The 12,502-nt window shown below is 48.0% G+C and overlaps 1 protein-coding gene across 2 annotated transcripts in view; it reads left to right on the plus strand.

Annotated features, from left to right (window-relative positions):
- The window catches only part of LOXHD1 (lipoxygenase homology PLAT domains 1), a 187,982-nt gene that overhangs the window by 123,221 nt on the left and 52,259 nt on the right, over positions 1-12,502 (plus strand). For both annotated transcript variants that reach the window (XM_039463738.2, XM_074383520.1), the window contains 4 exons: positions 1,523-1,704; positions 5,096-5,212; positions 6,231-6,393; positions 10,208-10,362. In XM_039463738.2, coding sequence (XP_039319672.1) covers positions 1,523-1,704; positions 5,096-5,212; positions 6,231-6,393; positions 10,208-10,362 — 617 coding nt within the window. The remainder of the gene's footprint in view (positions 1-1,522; positions 1,705-5,095; positions 5,213-6,230; positions 6,394-10,207; positions 10,363-12,502) is intronic.

Raw genomic sequence — 12,502 nt, forward strand, 5'->3', positions numbered from 1 at the left:
CTGTGCCAGCTGAAACAGCCTTGCTGGAAACTTGTGGCACTTTTCAGTTGGGAATCTCCTGGTCTGTGGGCAGTAATAACTCTTTTGGAAATGCGGTGATCACTCACACTTTGCGTTGTTCTCAATGGGAACTGTCCTCCAGAGCTGTTCCTATTCAGCCATCTTGGATCATCTCCCCTCTATTAGAGTTTTTTTAGTTTCACATATTTTTAAAAATACTGTTGACAAGCCACTAAACTCATTTCACAATCTGCTAATGAAATAACCTGCTAATGAACTAATGTGTAGTTATTACAGCAATACATTGTTTTAGGCTACTGGTCTCAAACTTTAGTATGAAATATAAGTCAAATATTTAGATCCCTAGACCCATCCTGCAAAGAAGCTAAGGCAGGGTTTGCAAATCTGTATTTTTTTTTAATGAAATTTTGTTCTGTTGCGCAGGCTGGAGTGCAGTGCCGTAATCTTAGCTCACTGCAACCTCCACCTCCCAGGATCAAGCAGTTCTTCTGCCTCAGCCTCCTGAGTAGCTGAGACTACAAGTGCCCACCACCAGGCCCCACTAACTTTTGAATTTTTAGTAGAGAGAGAGTTTCACCATGTTGGCCAGGCTTGTTTCAAACTCCCGACCTCAAGTGATACGCCCACCTCAGCCTCCCAAAGTGCTGGGATTACAGATATGAGCCACCATGATGGGCCTGAAAATCTGTATTTTTAACAAGAATCCCCAAAAGTCTCTGAAGCAAAGGGTCTTCCACCCATGCATAGAGACATACTAGTCTTTATTCATACTGGTGGCTGTCCACCAGGAAGCTACATGTTAACAGCACTGATGTGTCAACTCTCTTTCAAGAAGATAGTCCCTGGTGGGACCAAGTAAACCCTGGGGCATCCTTGACCTCCTGCTACCTCCTCCCCTATAAAAGACCTCTGTTATGTAAGGCAACCTCAATGTGGGGCTGGGTGTGACATGGATGTGTTGGGGAGGGCAGAACAGCTAGAAGCAAGTCAGAAGCTGGGAGCAAGGGGATAGAGAGAGGAGTGAAATAATGCTCACTACCACAGACTGGCCAATCCAATTGGTAAGTTGCCCCTGAAATCTGGTACTCTTGTTTATGGAGTCTCCTCAGCCAAGCACCGTGTCAAGGATACTTTACAGACAGTGGACACTGAGGCTTGGAAGTAACTTGCCCAGATTATACCAATTGTCAAGACAGAGCTGGGATTCCAGCTTGGGCTTGTTGAATTCCAAAGCCTGTGCTTTCAACCAGTCTGCTACATGAGCTCTGGGATGTGAGAGGCTCACACACCCTGTCTGAGTGGATAAGGGCTTTCTGTGGGTGCTGGGCAGGACAGGTCCCAACCTGCAGTTGCTAGGCAACCTTATGAAGGTCCAGGTCCCTGGGCAGCAGTTGCCCCATGGAAGGGTCGGGGCTGGTGGTGCTGTTGAAGAACAAACTCACCATGTTTGTTTTCTGTTCTCTCATCCCCTCTGGTTTTGTCCTCTGACTGCCACCCTCAGTTGTTCCTTACGAGATCACCCTCTATACCAGTGATGTCTTTGCTGCTGGGACAGATGCCAACATCTTCATCATCATCTATGGCTGCGATGCTGTGTGTACCCAGCAGAAGTATCTCTGCACCAACAAGAGGGAGCAAAAGCAGTTCTTTGAGAGGAAGTCTGCCTCCCGCTTCATTGTGGAGGTACTTGGGCTCCACAGGTTGTCCCAGGGATGGGGTAGGTTAGAGAGAAGGAGAGGAGAATCCCTGCATTCAGGGCGGAACACATGCCCTTCATCTTGATGCACTGCTATTAGAGTGGAAGGTAAGAAGCTCATCCTACCTTCCTGGGCCTCAGTATATCCAAGCAACCAGGGAAATGCTGAAGCTCACCCTGGCCCTCCTGGACTGGTGTCAGGATCAAAGGCAATGAGGATAGACAGGACTTGGGAACACTAGAGGCATAAAGCCAACATACCTATCTAGAGCTTCCAACAACAGGCACTTACCCACAGGTGGAGTATGGCTCCCAGACTTGCTGGTTCTCGGTTCTGCTGGTACTGCTGGCCAGGGAGAGGTGGAAATCCCACCACTAGTGGTCACATGGGGATAGGGTCTCCTGCTCAGCTCTCAAGATATGGTCAGTTTAATAGAGAAGAACATCCTGTATGTTTGGTGGCTTCCCATCAGGTCTTGGCAATGGGGATGCTGTTATTCATTGTTGACTGTGGATGTAGGTCATAATGCCTTGGAATCCATATACTTCAATTCAGTGCATACTCACTGTGCCTGCCCAGTGTGCTCAGCTGTGTGCTAGGTTGGGTGGGAGACACGAGAAGCAGGGAGCTCAGATCCTGCCTGCAAGGAGCTTACAGTCAGGTTGGGGACCCCACTCCGCACAAAGATAATGAGAGAGTCTGGTGATGGTCATTGTCACTGACCCTATTGGTCAGAGGATACTGTCATAGGCTTTATCGATCTTAACTCACTTAAATATAATAAAAACTCTGTGCTGTAATTGTTCCTATGTAAATATGGGGAAACTGGGGCACAGAGGTCACGTCACTTCCCTAAAACCACACAGCTAGCATGTAGTGGGAGCAGGACCAAAATTCAGAAGGACTGGCTCTGGAATAGACACTCTTAGCTACTGCAGTAGACAAGCAAATGGACTGAGCTTACTGTCACTGGTTTAGAGAAGGGAGAAGGCTCCTTGGAAGAGGTGGCTTTGAGTTGGATCTGAAAGGGGGCATTAGCAGGGACAAAGAGGAAAGTCATTCCTAGCAAAGGGAACAGTGTGGCCAACAGCCCAGAAGTAGAAATAAGCGTGTGGCTTGAGGTTTGTCTAGAAGCCATGGGAGGAGTGTCATGTGACTTGGACGGACAGCAGTAATGAAGCTGGACTTAGAGGAAAGCACAGGAGACCCTGAAGGAGATGAGCCAGGAGCCTCAGGAGCCTGGGCCCTCCAGGCAGCGGGACCTTTGAAGATGTGCCCCTTATTTTCTGATAACAAAGTCCAGGGCACCTTCCTTCTTCCTGACGCAGTCTGTATCCCAGGGGACGCCCTCATCTCTTACCACCTTCTCTGCAGCAGCCAGCACTTGTGGGAAGGTCTGTCACCTTTGTTGAGTCTTTTAACAAGAAAATTCAAGGGTGATTCATTAATCCACACAAAGCTAATGTCTCATCCACCCAAGATGTCGTGGTGCATGAGTCATCCAGGCCTGATGCCGTCAGCAGCTGAGGCTGTGATCACACCTCAGCATGACTTCCGGGGAGTTTTTATCAATGAAGTCCCCACTAATAGACAGCTATAATTTGTCAGTAATTTTGTTGCTATATTTTTTTCTTTTCAAATCTCTCTAGATTTGGGGGGAGTGTGAGAGCTGGGAAACAAATGAAAGGGCTTTGTCTCCTGGCCTCTGTCTCCCTGCCTACCTGTGTCCCTCGCTCTGCACTTACTTCTCTTTTCTGATTGATCTTCGGGTAGGAGGTAAAATGCTGGATTGCAGAGTCCATAAGCCTGGATCTGACTCTGGCTCAACTGCTAATTTGTGAGGAAGACATTTCCTCTCTCGGTGACTAGCTCCCAAGAAGAGTTTGACCAGAAAAAGAACAGTAATAGCCAAGAGTTATTGAGAACATCCAAAGGCCAGCCCAGTTCTAAGGTCCTGATGTGTATCAACTCATTTAATCCTCATAACATTTCCAAGAAATAGATAGTATGACCATCCCATTTTACAGATGAGGAAACAGAGCACAGAAAGGTTAAGCAAACTTACTCAAGGTGTCTTAAAACAGCTGAGATCTAGACGCAAGCGGTTCAATTCCAGAGCCTTCTCTGCCTAATCCTTTCACCTTCCAGAATACTGGGGCCCCTTCTGATGCTGATGTCCTCTGAGTCTCTCTCTGAGACTCACCAGCCATGACTAACTGTTCCCTAAAGGCCACCTTGCTCTCTGAGGGGTGAGACCTGAGATGCCCATTCTGTCACATGCAACTCAGTGCTTAGAGGATTAAGGTCACAGATGTCAGAGATTCTCCTCTGCATCCCATACCTGGAGGCTCCAGGTGAGAGAGAGAAAATGCTGTAGCTGCCCCACCCCCAGCACAGTTCAGGGGCTCACCTGGCACACATGTATCAGCTTTTTTGTTCAATGGGACTTTCGCACACACCATCATGGTAAATAAAGGCTCACCACCGCATTATGAGAAGGCCAGGCTGATTTTATCATACCCATTTTGCAGCACTCTTTTGTCCTTGCAACCAATGCTTATCAAGTACCTAGGTCATGGGCACTGTGCTGGGTTTTCGATGCAGAGCAAAATGGTGCCTGCCTTGTGGTTCTTGGTGGCGAAAGGGATGGTAGGTGTCACACAAATAAATGCAAACTTACAAGTATGAGAAGTGCTCCAAGGAGGAACTCTGCTATGCCACAAGAGCCTGTCATGAGGAGAGTTCACTTTCTTGGGGAGTCTAAGGGGCTTTCTTGAGGAAGTGATTGTTGAGTTGAGACCTGCATTATGAGGTTGAGAAGGCATAGGGTTAAGTAAAGAAGAAGAAGGCAGAAAGGAAAGCAAAGCATGTACAAATGCCCGGTGGTAAAGAATGTGGAGTTTGAGGGACTGGCAGTTCTATGTGGAGCACAGAAAAGGAGTGGCTGGAAGGGGAGAAACTCTTAGGGGCCTGGATCCTTGATTAAGTCAACTTGGCAAGACAGGAGCATGGCACAGCCAGGACTCATCTTTGGCTACCCAGTTCAGTTCTCACACAGGGGGTGAGTTGCTATAAGAGCAAGCAGTGAAAGATGGGGTGCTGGGCTCCACACTGAAGAGGGGTCCACCTCCCAGAGAAGGTGGATTGAAGCAAGTTCTGGAGTCAAGGCTGACTTTAGGTGGGGAGAGGGGACCTGAGACATGGGCATGGCCTGTGTGTCAAGGACAGTGGGAGCTGGCCTGGCTGGACAGTGGGGATGTATCAGGAGGAAGTGCAAAGGGACTCAGGGTGGATGTCCTGGGGAGGCAGGATGCTGCCGAGGCTGTACTTTCCTGGATCTTTCAGCTAACATCTGGCGCCTTATCTCTTCTGCAAAGTTAGAAGATGTGGGAGAAATCATTGAAAAAATTCGGATTGGCCATAATAATACAGGCATGAATCCCGGGTGGCACTGCTCTCACGTAGACATCCGCAGGCTCCTCCCGGATAAAGATGTAAGTTTTTGACTGGTCTGTCCTGCTGCTGCTTTTGTCCCTGCCCGGAGCAGATTCCAGGCAAATTTCCTGTAAGGACCTGCTGGCTAGGTCAGGCTTATTGAGATAAAAAATCTCTTACTGAAAATTCACCCAGTTTACTCAGAGTGCAGAAACTAGCTCTGGTCCCAAGCAGAATTTTCTAGAACCTGGTTTAGTGGTCAAGGAGGACATTTTGGGCATGTCTCTGCTCCCTACCTCCAAAGCCATATTACTAGTGAGTGACCAGAGCGCCCTTCCTGTAACTCAAGGTCAACTCACGGAAGAAAATCTACCTACTTTTATGGCTATTCTGAAGCCATAAAAGTATAAACCTAGGAGATAGTTCTCAGCCATAGCTATGGATATGAAGAGGGAAGAATTTTTATTTTATTTAATGGAGTCTCACTCTGTCACCCAGGCTGGAGTGCAATGGCAGTATCTTGGCTCACTGCAACCTCTGCCTCCTGGTTCAAGCAATTCTCCCACCTCAGCCTCCCAAGTAGCTGGGACTATATGCATGCACCACCATGCCCAGCTATTTTTTGTATTTTTTTTTTTTAGTAGAGATGGGGTTTCACCGTGTTGGCCAGGCTGGTCTCAAAATCCTGACCTCAGATGATACACCCATCTCGGCATCCCAAAGTGCTGAGATTACAGGCATAAGCCACGGCACCTGGTCAGAGGAAGCAATTTTTAAATACAGAGACCCCTCCCCTTACCCACTGAATCTGAGTCTCCAGGATAGAGTTCAGATACCTATTTTTAAGTGACCCTGGGAACCCGATTCTTTCAAAGCCAAACTCTGGTTTGGTTATGCAAGTCTTTTAGACTAGATCTACTGAAATTGGGGCAAGGGGCTCCCCTGTGGCTTTTACATTATTTACGGGGTCCCATGATCCTTGTCCTTTGTCTCCATGAATATCGAGATGCTGATGAATCTCTGAAGTTGGTAGCTTTCACACTAAGGACTAGTTTTCCTTTCTCTGCCTCACCCCAGGGTTCAGAGACCTTGACTTTCCCATGCGATCGGTGGCTTGCCACCTCTGAGGATGACAAAAAGACCATTCGAGAACTGGTTCCATATGACATCTTCACTGAGAAATACATGAAAGATGGGTCCTTACGGCAAGTCTACAAGGAAGTAGAAGAGCCTCTAGACAGTAAGTGTGGTGGTGTGGCCACCCTAATCACCATGGGCAGGCTCTGGGACCCTGGCCCTCCCTGTGGAGCACCTGCCCTGTGCCAGGCTGAGCCTCTTCACTCAGGAGGAGGGTCTTTTGTTACCTCGACTGTGTAGAGAGGGCGATTGAGGCTCATAGAGGTTGTATAACCTGCCTAAGTGCACACAGCTAATACATGGGTGAGCTAGTCTGCAGAAACTCAGCTGTGTCGCTCCAAGATTTGTGCTCAAATCCTTTCTCAGTTTGACATTGGGATAATACATCCTGATAAGGGGAATCCTGTGCCTGGCTTATCCTGGTCCCTGTTTTCTCCCTGCTTTTCATTTATTTGCTACCCCTATGGCTTTTCATTTATTTGCTACCCCTATGGCTTGGGCTTCTCTGCTTCTCAGCTGTCCCAACTTAGTATGAATCAAGAAACCTTCTGGATTTATATCTAACTGAAACCATTGTGTACTTGTTCTCAGTAGTTGAGTGTGGCTCTAGAATGTTCAAGGTCATGGGTTTCTTTTCTGGATGGGCTGGTTAACTTGTCCATTCTTCATCAGTGTGGTTTTCTCTAAAGGATTTGCTTTAAACTGGCCACCCACTTCTTGTACTTCCTCCTCCTTTGCTCTTGGTGACATCACCATTTTCTAGTTCTTTTCCTATCTCTCTGAAGTGTTTAGAGTGCTAGTTTCCTTTTTCATGCTGGATAGTATTCCTCAAGGCTCAGTCCTCGGCCTTCTCCTCTCTTTCTACATTGTATATGTACACACATGCACGCATGTGCACACACACACACACACACACACACACCCCACATACATACATTCTTCCTAGAACAATGGACAGAGTCATACCTCTGTTCTGACCAGCAATGGCATCATCCATGTCAATCCCATGTTATTCACCAGCCATTCAGCTCTGAATAATCTTGAGCTATTTCAAAAGTCACATTTATTTGCCAAAAACAGACTTTCTACTCCTGATAATCGACAAAGAATACAGTGGATCTCTCTAGCAGGGCAGCCTACACAGATCACAGAAGCTCCAAGAGCTTGAAAATTCAACTTAAATTTGTTACATTGTCTTCTTGGAAAAACTGGAGTAAAATTCAAAATTCCAGGCCCCTTATGGAGCCAGGAAGACAGGCCCAAGCAGATAAGACATCCAAAAGACAAGCACCATCTTCCTTTTTTGTCACTGGAAGTAAAACAGCTATAGCTCTGCCTTTCCTCTAACCTGAGTTGCCGCCCAGAAATAAAAACAAGTGTTGCCTCAGTAGTGCGACTTCCCTGCTGCTATCCCTTTCTCCACATAGTCTTTGCTATTAAATCTGGGGATAATTCCCTTCTCTACTTGGCCCCCAGAGGATGCCCTGGAAAGCTGTCCCAGGAGAACACTTGAGCTGTTCTGTGTGGATAACACCACAAAACCCACTCTGAGCTCGGTGATGTTTCTAGGGAAACATCTCTCCACGGATGCGCCGGGTGGCCTGGGTGGGACGGGGAGGGAGGAGGATCCAGAAATAGCTGGCTCTAACTGCACTACCGCATTGCTCAGCACCCAGAAGCTGAATCAGTGTTCCTAATTCCCAGAGGACTGGAGAAAGCAGCAGAGGAAGGGGGAGTGAGGGGGCCATTTCATCCCAGCCCCTGGGGACACAGCATCCTGCTTCAGGACATAGGCTCCTAGAAAAGGTGTCCTGACAGGCCTGTGCCACCTGTGATTCGCTCACACGTGGGCCAGGCCTGAATGCACAGCTAGAAAATGGATGGGGAGAAAAATGAGGAGGAGGACCATCAGCTGTTGTGTCTAAACCGTGACAAGTTTCCTAATGTCACCTCAGGTCAATATTAGCAAGACAAGCTTGGGTAACATTTGAACAATAAAGGATTTTCTTTATTAATGTAGTGTGTGAAATGCTGACAGGTTTCTGCACTGAGCTAAGTGGGGCAGGGTGAGGTGGGAGCAAGTGTGGCTGGTCCCTGGTTTCTGCCCTTGGCAGTGTCTCTGACAAGCCTCTGCAGGTCAACTCTCACAATGCACCTAGTAGTTTTGGAGGGCAGGGTCTTGGGCCACTGAGATAAGAAAGATAGTTGAGGAGAAAGTTTGGAAAAGGGTCAGGAGGTGGCAGGAGAGGGTCGAGTTTAGGTTTGAACATGTGAGTTTGTGATGTTGGGGTCTGGTCAAAGTGGAGACCCCCTCTAGGTAATATGTGTGCAGATCCAAAACAAAGGAAGAACCTGGGTTGGAGGCACAGGCTCAAAGAACTCAAGGAAGTGCAAGATGAGAGCCGAGGAACGCGGGTGGAACCTGGGAGACCTTGGCATCAGAGGCACAGGTGTGAGATTAGGAAATCATAAAGCTACCCAAGAAGGGGCGCCCGGCTACACAGAAGGAGAGCAGGCGGGGAAAATGCTGCAGAACCCAGCGGAAAATAGGGAACTCACGGGAGCCTTGCTGTAGGTGTGAGTGTGTTCCACGGCCATGGGACAAGCAACTCACATCACTTTACTTTTTAAATTTAATTAAATGTGGTTCTGAGCCCACTTGCAAGCGTTGATAAGAAAGCCCATCTCCTTCACTGCAGGGAGGGGAATCCCTTTTCTGAGGGTCTTCTAGGAATCCTGAGGCTCACAGGAGAGGCCTGGCCCTTAGTCTGGGGTGAGTGCCATCCCCAGCTGTGCTCACTGTCACACAGTGTCACTGCTGGCTCTTCACCAGAAACACCCCTGCATGAATCTGGCTTTGTCAAAAGACCCTCTCTTCCACCCTTGATACCCCCTTCAAGCTTCAAGTCCCCAAAGAAGCCCAGTGGTCATCTCCCTAGAGGATCCCTGTGTGCAGGTGAGGGATCCCTGCTGCCTGTGAGATACTCCTGAACCCTCACTCCCTCCCAGGACAAGGAAAGTTAACCTTCCTCCCACTTTGGACACCTCTGCCTTTCAGCTTCCATTTCTCTCCTTGGGGGTAATCCAGCCAAGTCTCCTCTTCCTTGGCCTGAAACTCAAAATCTCCAAAGACAGAGGATACAGAGACGGGCCAACCAATTTTCAGCCTTCATAAAAATGCATGACAACTCTCCCTGATTGGGAGAAGGTTGGGAAAGGAGATATTTTGTTTTTCCTTAGACAAAAACAGCAAAACAAAAATAAGATACCATTTATTTTTATTTTTCATGATTTTTAATTATCACACCAATATTTAGCCCTCCCTATGGGCCATGGGAGACCAAGGAGAGGGCAGCGGTCACAGTGGCTTCAGTGAGGAGTTGGCTTGGAGCGCTGGGGCGGGGGTGGGTGGTGGCAGTGGGTTGGAGAATAAATGAACATAAGGAAATGAACAGAGGGGAAACTGTTCTAAAAAAATATTTTTCTGTGAACCAGTTAGAAGGATCTTGTGTTGACACTGGTCACCTTCAAATGGGAAAGCATATTATTGTTGTGTATCGTGACAGGTAGATCCAGCAACCACAGCGTGGACATATCTCAAGTAGTTTCTGAGTCTTTCTCCCTGAACACTGCAGGCAGCTATATGAGCAGATAGATGGTTTGAGGGGTGCTCAAAAAAGTCCCCATTTTGGGGATCTCAAAAAGCCCACCTGGGTCTAGATCCAATGAGCACACTTCCCACTAGAGAACCACATGGATTTGAAGCTGAATATGCATCACTGAGTGAACGAAAGGAAGGCGCTAACCTCTTAAGGCCTAGACCAAAAGCTTAGTACCTCCTACAAATCCAGTTCCCCAAGACCTAAAGCACTGACCCCTTTTCTTCCCTTTGTCTGTCTGTCTCACCACCTGTCCAGTTGTGCTGTACTCGGTGCAGATCTTCACAGGGAACATTCCCGGGGCAGGGACGGACGCCAAGGTGTACATCACTGTCTACGGAGACCTGGGGGACACTGGGGAGCGGTATCTTGGCAAGTCAGAGAACCGCACCAACAAGTTTGAGAGAGGAACGGTATGAGGGGCACACAGGGTTCACCCTCCTTCCCTTCTCCTCCCCAGGCCCAGCCATCAAGGCACCAGCTCTTCTTGGTTCCCGGGGACATCCAGGAACTTTGTGGAACATCATACACCCTCATTTGGGCCTCTGGCCTTGCCCTTCCCCTGCAAGTGCTCCTTGTTCCCCATTCCTTGCTGATGTACCCACCCTGGGTCCTGCGTAGGGTACGGGGTGAAGCAGAAGGCTGGTCTTGGGCAAGTGGGAGACCTGCTGCAGCTCCAGATTGTTGGCTTCATGGGGCTGGGCCATGTTCGGAAAATCCAGTTCACTGTGCATGGTTCATGAACGTGGAGGTGAACACTGCAGAATGGCATGGGCTGTGCTCACAGAGACTTGAACTGTGGGGTGGAGAGGGGATCTGGAGGCCTGGTTGTGCTATCAACTTCTTATCTGCTTCAACTTCTCTGGCCTCAGTTTCCTCATCTGTAAATTAAAGGATAAGATATGAATTGGCTAAGTTGTGTTGTGTAGAGCCTCAGGTGGCTCCAAGGCTCTTGGGAGCCTTGGCGGTCGCAAAGACAGATGCAGATGGACACCCGATTCCCTTCCAGGTGGATCCACTTTGACCTGGCCTGTTGCTTGCAGTGCCAAGCAAGCCCTCTGTCAAGCAAAGGGTTCTGTGGCTATAAAAAGGCTTGAAAACCACATGACTAGGTGATGTCTAAGGCCCTTCCAGCTCTGACAGTGATTTTACAGAAACACACCTCTAAGAGTGGGCTTTGTGAACCTTCCCTTCCCACCAGCTCGGCTCCCCTGTCCCTGCCTCTACTCCTCCCACTCCGTGACCTTTCTGCCATTGCCCACCACTTGCTCCTCAGCCTCCTTTCCTTCTCCTCTACATGCACCAAAATCTACCAGAAACCCTACAGGCCAGGCTATCTCCACAGATCAGGTGAAGGGGATTGGCTCCTAACCCGATCTGTGCTCTTGCCTGTGGCTATGCATGTCTGGGGATTTCATACATCAGCTAATGGGTATTTATCAAGGGTCTCCTTGAACCTTACCCCAGCCAGGCATATCCCTTAGCACTGAACCACTCTACTAGTGAGGAGGATATTAGCCCTGGGACAGGAAATGTGGTTGTCATCTAAGTGGGTCTGCAGCTGGCTAGTGACCTGACCCATGATTCAGACAATGGAAGGAGCCCCAGCCTGGCTGCCAGGTCTCCTCAGACCCCAGCACTCCCATTCACTGCTTCAACATCCAGATAGAAACCATTTACCTTTAACTTCAGTTTACTGCATCTGAAGCAGGGATAGTAACATGATTGCTAATTAGACCTCTGGGCTGAAAAACAGGACAAGATGTAAGATCATGTTGTACCAGGAAGAAATCATCTTAAAACATAAATTCATGTACCACAGAGACATAATTGTTCACTGCCCTTGTAAAGTAGCTAAGAGGAGTCCTATCCTCCTCTTTCCATCTTGTAAAAATGGAATGCCAAAAAGGTCATGTGATTTATGTGATTGTCCCTGACTACACTGGGGATATTATTTATCAGGTCCCCGATGCTAGGGCCAGGTCACCTGAGCTCAGATCCTGGCCTGACACTTACTAGCTGCGTGATCTTAGACAAGTTACTTAACATATTTGTGCCTCCTTTTACTCTACCCTAAAAAAGAGTTAATTTTCAGTTATTGTGAAAGTCAACTGAATTACAAATGTGAAGTGTCTAGAACTATGTCTGGCAGGCAGGTAGCTCTTCGTGCTGGATGTTATCAAGCCTTGGGAGAGCTCACCTGTCCCCTGCCCTAGTTGATGCCTGGTGTTGATGCTTGGCAAATGCATTGTAAAGGCAGCAATGCACAGCATACAGTTGATAGGTCCATTTTTATGCACAGCTTTATTTACAGACTCTGGCAAAGAGTAGGTGTTTAATAAATATGGTTTAAGTAAATAAATGAGTGGAAGTATAAATGAAGGTGATGCAAGTGATTCTCCTCTATGTTCAGATTCTGTTTCTTCTTTTTTTCTCTCAGCAATTGTTATGTCAGAAGAAAAAAATCTTTGCCCAGTTCTGCCCCATCACTTTCTTCTATTTTCCTCCAGTTTTGACGACTCTTCAGGGGAGCTGGAGCAACTTCTGGCTCAG

Source organism: Saimiri boliviensis, chromosome 13 (genome assembly GCF_048565385.1).
Source record: "Saimiri boliviensis isolate mSaiBol1 chromosome 13, mSaiBol1.pri, whole genome shotgun sequence".
In the NCBI taxonomy this organism is placed as follows: domain Eukaryota; kingdom Metazoa; phylum Chordata; class Mammalia; order Primates; family Cebidae; genus Saimiri; species Saimiri boliviensis.